The sequence below is a fragment of the Nicrophorus vespilloides genome, unplaced genomic scaffold (assembly GCF_001412225.1).
Source record: "Nicrophorus vespilloides isolate i.1.1-1 unplaced genomic scaffold, Nicve_v1.0, whole genome shotgun sequence".
Lineage (NCBI taxonomy): Eukaryota > Metazoa > Arthropoda > Insecta > Coleoptera > Silphidae > Nicrophorus > Nicrophorus vespilloides.
The window spans coordinates 49260-57301 of record NW_017098532.1 but is presented as its reverse complement, the minus strand read 5'-3'; the positions used below and the strand labels follow the sequence as shown (position 1 = coordinate 57301).

Genomic DNA, 8042 nt, shown 5'->3' with positions numbered 1-8042 from the left:
ATAATTAGGATGAAATTGACGATCTCATAGAAAAATAAATATTTTGTTTCGGATTAGTAAAGTATGAATGCCATGATGATTTCTTAAACTGAGTTGAAAACGAAGTAATTTCATTTTATGTTCATATTGAATTGCCAAATTGAGTAATAGTAAACCCAATTACAGTTTTCAAAACGAACATTTCAATATCACGCAATATCATTTTTTTTTTGTTCGTTTAAGATGAAATGTATTATTCTTAGACTGAAAGTTTTAATCTTATATCGTCAAAATTGTGTGAATGAAATGAGAATATTAAGTATTTATTCTTTCGTAGTTTTTTTTTAATATTCTACAATGATTTAGTGATTATATTTCTTATGGAATTTAATTATATTTAACGCTTATGAATTTATAATTAAATTTCTTTTTCTTTTCACATAAAAAATAGAAAGTTGTTGTAAGCAGGCATCAAGGTTGAGAAAAATTAAAATGTATTTGTTTATATAGTACAGCAAAAAATGCAAATAGTTTATTTCTGCAGGAAATATCTATTCGTATTTTACAGCAATATGTAGAATTATTCTGGTTGCAAGCAATTTCTGCTTTTAAAATTCTCATTTTATGAACATCCGATATTAAGAATTATACATTCCCAGATTTTTTTAAAGAACGATCAGATGTATGTTTGTGTCAACGAATAAAAGTTTATTTAATTATCCGATTAACGTACATTCGAAAGATGTATGTTGATTTTGTCTCAAAATAATTCAATATTAATGAATTATTCAATAATAATTTTATAAATGTGTTTTTTTGTAGTGTATGACAAGGGTGAGAGCAGGGGGTCGTCTTGTTATCGTCTGTTGTCGAGGACAGGAGAGTTCATTTATCTTCGCACGTACGGTTTTCTGGAAGTGGATACGACGGGAACCGTAGAAAGTTTCATATGCGTAAATACTTTGGTGGCTGAACAGGAGGGTCTCAAACTGATTGACAATATGAAAGAGAGATATTCAGCACTCGTGAAAGCTTCAAAAATGCAAGTAAGTTACGTTTGTATCGAAATCTAAATGTTAATTATACACTTATTTTAATGTATTAGTTTGTTTTCTTTAATCCTTATGCCTGATATTCGTAGTAACATTATTTTTTGTTATTAAATTCGGATCAGATATTTATAACTAATATGTAATAGTTTACTGTTGTAGCTAAACGTTATAGTAGTTCGTTTATTTATTTTAAGTAAAATATTTATATTTTTTCTAGATGATTGACAATGTCAAAATTATATTTCTCACATATTCTAAACAATAGCTATTTGAGTTAATATTATTTAACATTATTTATTGGCTATCAACCATACTCTGTACCCCAATTGAGTTAAGATTATTCTGTTTAATTTTCAATCCTCTATACATGTTTCTTAGTAGTACAATATATTTTAGCGTTATAATGAAATAAATTATAACCAATTTTCTTTAATTTCAATTTAATTTCAAAGTAGAATAGAAAGGTCAGCTTATACTGATAATAATGTTGTAAAATTATAGACATCGTCATTGGAAGATTCTACGAGCACCGTGGAAGATCCTTTGCAATTGAGAGAGGTGATAACGCATCTGATAAAGGACTTACCCTCGTCGGAATCTAACACCTCTCAAAGCCCCTACTGTCAAGAGAATGAAGACTGTCCCTCAACCCCATCGACTGAAAAATCATCATCGACCTCTCCGCGTCCCCATATACCGTTCCATCAGGTCTATATAAAACTGAATAATGGAAAGAGACCATCCAACGCAGAGTTGTCTTCGAGTTCTTCGAAAAATAAGCGCCAGAGGAGCGAGGAGGCGGACTCCTCGACTTCGCCGTCCCCGTCGTCCTCAACCTCCTCATCCTACAAACATCTTGCTATATGCAGTGATTCGGAAGACACGATAAATAATGAGGACAGGTGATATCTTATGACCAAATAAACTTTTTAATACTGTGGGCTATACATACTATACAGAGATCTAAACTACGTAAGAAGGAAGGTAAAATTTTATCGAGACGCAAAATATTTTCTAAAAGAAAACAAAATTTGAGAAATTATATACGAACTACGTGTTGTAGTTCTTTTATTTTGGGCCATCGAGAAATATGAAAAATCTGAAATTGACTAAGAGAATATTTTCATATTCGTGCCATTTATTTCTATGAGACTGAAAAACACTTGCATATATTTAAAGACTTTGAAAAATTTAAACGTAAATTATAAGAGAATTAACAAAAAAAAAAGAAAATGATAAATATTATTGGAGAATTAAAACTATTGTATATCATTTTTATTTAATGAAACGAGAAAATACAATTGTATTTCAAATACAGGCGCTACATTAAAATTAAAAAATTGGGATCCCAAAATGAATACCAAAGACATTTTACGTATTAAAATTGGCATTTAAATGAGACAGAAGTGAAGGGAAAACATCTGAATTACATATTATTAATTACAAAATAAAAATAATACTTTTTTCTTATTGGAAATTACAAAAAATGTGTTATTGGATTGGAAATAGTTAATGTTAATTTATTATTAGATCGTGCTATATTTTAATAACCTCTTTAATCCGTTAGCGTTTAGTGAGAGCGACTGAATTGGTTATTACTAAATACTTTAAATTATTTAAAATATATTAAGTGCAGGCTACAACTTAAGAACATGTGTAATTAAAGGAACTGCTTGTTTGTAACAAGAAACTACATTTACGGATGTGAAAGACTTGCGTAACTTGTTATTGTTTTTTTAATAAAATTAGGACCTTAAACCATATATAATGGATGATATTACGTTATAATTAGTAAACATCATTCTTTACACAAAACTCTATCGAGTTAGTGACCTTATAATTAATATAAAGATATTTTCAAAATGATTAAATGGATTAACTGCTATATTCTAATCTAAATGAATAGACTGATATAATTTTATAAAAATAAGTCACCAGGAAACAATTAAAATATTTTTCGTGAAGATGCGGCGGATTACAGAGGTTGTCTATATTAAAATTACATGTTTTTTTTATTATTATCTTTTAATTAAATTAAATAATATTGTTCCTTATATGTGGTGTATTTTGCTCAAAATTAATTTGTTTTTTTTTATATTAAAATTTTATTTATTGGACGTAAATATTCCAATTTCAGTTCATTTCATAAGCATGTAATCATGATAATAATAAATGAATGATATGAGAAATATGTACCATCCATCTTGGAACTACTTACTTATGGTCTAGTTGTTAAATGAGAAAACATTATCTATAAACAAGGAAGTGAGGGTATTTTTGTATTTATACTTAGCAACGCGATGCGGGGCATAAATAAGTATATGTCCATCCTGTGGGCACTGCCCTTCTTCCCTCCCCAGTGCATGTCTAGTGTTTTATTGTCCAGAAAAAAAGTTAATGTGCAGTAATTTTCCCATTTTTTCTGTTGTTGTGGGAAAGAGAAAACACACAAAAAAAGGAACACAGAGTAACTACCTGTTTTCTTTTATAATTTTATTTATATTGTAAATTTTGTATATTATTATTGTAACATATATCTATTATTATCAGTTTTTTTTTAGTACATCTGTGATGAATTGCTTCTATTTAAAAGAAAATGAAATGGAAACAAATCCATTCTAAATTAGTATATATTTTTTATTAGTACAAATTAAATAATTAGTTTAATTATAATTTTATATGTTTGCATGTATATTTTTGTACATATATACCTATATATAATTATATATCTGTATACATGTATATAAATATCTACACAGATAATTACATATGGTATAAGTCAATACCAGTTAAAGAAAATAAACAATATTTCTTTTATTTGTATACTCTTTTTTTTGTTGCACGATTTCTAATCAACAACCAAACTTGTTTTCATATTCAATTAACTTTGTCTCCCTAGTTTGTTCTCTGTTCACTTTATTAATCAATGAAATAATAAACACATAGCATGAAGATGCATTGTAGATAAATTGTATTTTGAATGTCAGCAAAAATATATACGAATTTTATACAATTTTTTTTTATATATGTATATAACATAATTTACATTTATCAAACAAAGATAAAAACAAGTAAGGTAGGTAATTTATGCAGGTATATACCCAGCATATACTCATCGTTTTGTATATGTTCTGTTAATTTTTATACAATGAAGATAAAAATGTCTTATGGTAATAGACAATAGATTTATTACGGCAAACTGTTTTCGTTTTAAATGTTATTATTAATATTAAAAAAAGCAAGTGATTGTACATCATTAATATGGAATATATTAATTGTATTTATACGTTTATTATTTTGTTTTTATTTAATTCTATTATTATTAGTATTTCCAAATGTATCGTAGATATTTATCGAAGTAATAAATAACCACTCTACTTTTCATTAATATTTTACTCTTTCGTTTCTGTAATAATTAATAGCTTTGTCAACATTTACTTGTTGTTTAAAAATATATATAATACATATTTTCTTGTACGTTAATTTATTACATTCTCATTAATACCCTAAAGTAGTTATGCATTTCCTTAGAATATAGTAACGTAGAAATGAAGTAATTATCCGTTTTCTTGTTCCTTATTGATAGAGACACAGCTTTGAAATATATAGTTCTTTTTTGTGTATTATTATTGCACTAGTTCATTCTATATAGATATCTTCAATAGGGTAAGCAGTCTCTATGAATTTTTGATAGAACCTCTGGAAGGCACGCCTGAAACATACAATTATAAAAGACATTAGGAAAAGTACGTAATCTTAGAAATATATAACAATATTTCATCGTTTTGGTAATTACAAGTTGTTATGCATATAATTTAACATATATTCATATATCAGAACGCCGAGAGGCGTCCATCAACTGATGTTTGTCAGTTTACGAAAGTTAAGCAACTTTTGGATCGAGAGGTGTCCGGTGTTTTAGCGGTCAATTTATATTTGTCTTAATACATTTTCATAATTTGCTCGTTCGAAAGACTTTCTTGAAGATGGCCAAAACATGTGTAAAAAAAAGCGAATTTTATTGCGCTACTCATATTCCATTGAGATACTGAGATATAAATTTGTAATCATCACTTAGTGTTTTACATATTTCATAAAACTAAATGTATTAAGGTAGTCTGATGTCAATAAATAACCTTGATTTATATTAATTTTTTAATTGATTTTGTTTTACTAAGATATTGTTTCTGTTGATTATTGCGGTTACTTTTGTTAGTATAGTCAGTTGCAATTCTGATTTAGTTGTATAATAAATTAATAGTAGTTTCTTACCCAACTCCCTCTGCAACCGGTCTGGTGGAATCTGTTCCTCGAAAAACATGACAAGCAAATCTTTGAAGCGTTGGATGTTTAGTGATAAAGCCCAAATAGCGATGGTCACGAGGATGAAAAGCGCAGAAAGACACGTTTTTCAAGGAATAAAAGTAGTCTATACAAGGATCATTTTGCTGAAATCATAAAATACAAAACAATGAATGGATAAATTTCTAAGATTTATAATTTTATTCATCTCACTCTTCGCTTCCTCCGATCCACCATTCTCAAACCTTGATCGGAGACCTCTAGAATACACGGCTGAGCATCTGGTTCGGTTCCGCTGTTCCCGACAACCCTTCTCACTGCCTGACATACTACAGATGTTCCTTTATGAGCAAGTGTTTCTACAGATCCTAAATAACCTAAGAGGTAACGCTCGCGACGGCCGTGTTCGCAGGACGAATCCCAATCAGTGAAGTCGCTATCTACTGCATAAGCTGAAGGGAAGATTCCCATCCTACCAGTCCGTATATTCACACCTAAACCAATTTTCTGCGGATTAGTTTCTACGTTGCGAGTTGATGTTTCGTTGATGTAGTTACCTTCGCACCACAGATCATCAGCCTCTTTTTGTACGTATATGGGGTCGCCGATTTCGATCTCAATTTCATCCTGGTGCCTTGGGATGAACTTGTGCAGACCCCTGTGTGTAGATTCAAGCATTTCCACATCGGTGTAGGGTACGCCGCCGCCGGAACATGCGGGCGACACGCCGAGAAGGGGAGACATGGATTTCGGTCCATCCGTAGGTGAATGTGCGGTGCTGTGACCGCTATCTGCATCCGTCATGAGCCTGTCAGATTCAGGTGAATCGTTATCCCATAGGTAGCCGCACTTCAAGACCAGAAGCGAACTTGGGCCGCTGCTTCCGGTTCCGCTTCCACTACCCAATTCATCGGCCAGCGACAGCTCCCTCGATAATTGGTGTGCGTTTATTAAAGACACTACAGCAGCTACGATGAAACGGATTTATCGTATTACAACTAGTTAACGTATTTGTTAAATTGTAAGGTTTTGAGTATCTTACGTTTTTTATTTTTCGGTATTTCTGGGAGTTTCCGCCTCCTCCTCTCGCCAGGACCCGTCCATGGAACCAGCGACGACCTCGAGCCATAAATCGCGTTCCTTTCTTCCGGTCTTCCTCTGGCGGTAGGATGCAGGTCGGCCGGCGAATCACAGTCTGTGTCCGGATCACTTTTGGAAGACGTCGGAGACTCCTCATCAACCAAAACATCGTGCACCAACCTGAAACGAGCGCATCGTCTAAAATGTCGATACCACCGCACTGCCCACGAAGCAAAAAACAAAAGAGAAAAAACTAGAGCTTGATCCTCTACCTGTGACCATTAACTTAACAGCCTTATGTCCTTTGAATAATTGTGCAAAAGTGTGATACTTACGAGTAGAATGGAGAAGCCGTTTTATTGTTCTGTTCGATTTTATCAAAGCTGTGGCCAAATTCTTCGAACTCACTATCTGCCATGTTTATTTTCAACCCTCTGAAAGGCAGTATCGATTCGCAGCGAGTCGGGGGGTGGCGGTTATGTTGCGCAACTGTCGCGCGCAACTTCTCACCGCCCGGCGCATCCACGGCCCTCGATGCTCCACCGCACACGCTTTCATAAAATATCTATTCATCGGTTTTAACTCACTTAAGCGTTAAACAATCTCAAAAGACTGGCCCGGATAACATAATTAGAATCGTGAATAGGCACAAGATACAGCCGACACATTGCATTATCCAAAGTTAATTGGCAGTGAAAACTCTAGTTTCAGATTGACCCCGCTCCATACGCCTCCTTGATTTCAGCGAATTTAATCATTTTGACCTACTATGTTCACTAAAAGTAATTCGATTTCTACATATAAAAAGAAATATTATAACTAACCTATTTATACATAAGCACGAAATCAGACGACGAGAAGTTTCAACCCCTGGAAATATCTATTTTTAAATCTACCCACTTTTTTATTTTTTCTCTTTCCTTGTAATTAATGTAAGATTGTAACTGAAACTGCAGGAAGTGAAATTCTATTCTTTTTTTTGTCACTCCCTTTATTTGCAGAGAGCGGAAATCCCCGATGGAATGTTTAACAAACGTGCGCTCTTTAAAAGTCCAGAGATAAAAGCCATGGTTTATTCAGCGACTTGCATATAGCGGTTTCAATTACTTTGCTGCTTGAAGGGAGTAGTTGCCGGAACCTAGCAGATTCATCGCCAAGCGAACCCCAACCCAATTTCTATTCTTCCTTTCCTTTTTCTACCACATTTATCATGAATTGACCCGCATTATACTCACTAATTCGCTGCATAATTCCTATATTTATTTATGTATCTTATCTCTGTTCAAAGATTAATTCTCTATTTCTATACATATTTACTTATGTGGTCTACCAAAGGATAATTATATTTATATATATATATCATTTTATATAATAAATCATGATTTATTCATATACGTAAATGCATTCAATAAGGTGGAATCATCAAATATGATCATATGCACATTTTCATAAATTAAGAGGCGATGGATGAACAAATTGTTGTAATGATTCCAATTTTCGTATTGAATAATATTTATTTATTAATGGTTAATTATTTCATTAATATTTTCATATAAATAAAAAGAAACTGAATTTTAATAATTTACTATATTATATGGGCAAAGGATGTTTATATATCTGATATTCAGA

General features: G+C 31.8%; 2 protein-coding genes across 2 annotated transcripts; one reads left to right on the top strand and one right to left on the bottom strand.

Moving 5' to 3' along the window:
* Positions 1 to 801: 801 nt before the first annotated feature.
* Positions 802 to 2276, top strand: LOC108562705 (circadian locomoter output cycles protein kaput-like; the record flags this gene model as incomplete). Its single annotated transcript, XM_017921111.1, is given in 2 exon segments — positions 802 to 1025; positions 1533 to 2276. Coding segments are annotated over 2 exon segments (629 nt in total), but the record flags the coding sequence as incomplete, so codon positions are not given.
* A 2277-nt stretch (positions 2277 to 4553) lies between these two features.
* Positions 4554 to 7151, bottom strand: LOC108562704 (JNK-interacting protein 1). Its single transcript, XM_017921110.1, has 6 exons — positions 6749 to 7151; positions 6376 to 6593; positions 5891 to 6301; positions 5547 to 5827; positions 5304 to 5479; positions 4554 to 4743 (listed from the first exon to the last, which is right to left on the bottom strand). The coding sequence occupies exons 1-6, from the start codon at positions 6829 to 6831 to the stop codon at positions 4671 to 4673; spliced, it is 1242 nt and encodes a 413-aa protein (XP_017776599.1). The 5' UTR covers positions 6832 to 7151; the 3' UTR covers positions 4554 to 4670.
* Between the last annotated feature and the right edge of the window lie 891 nt (positions 7152 to 8042).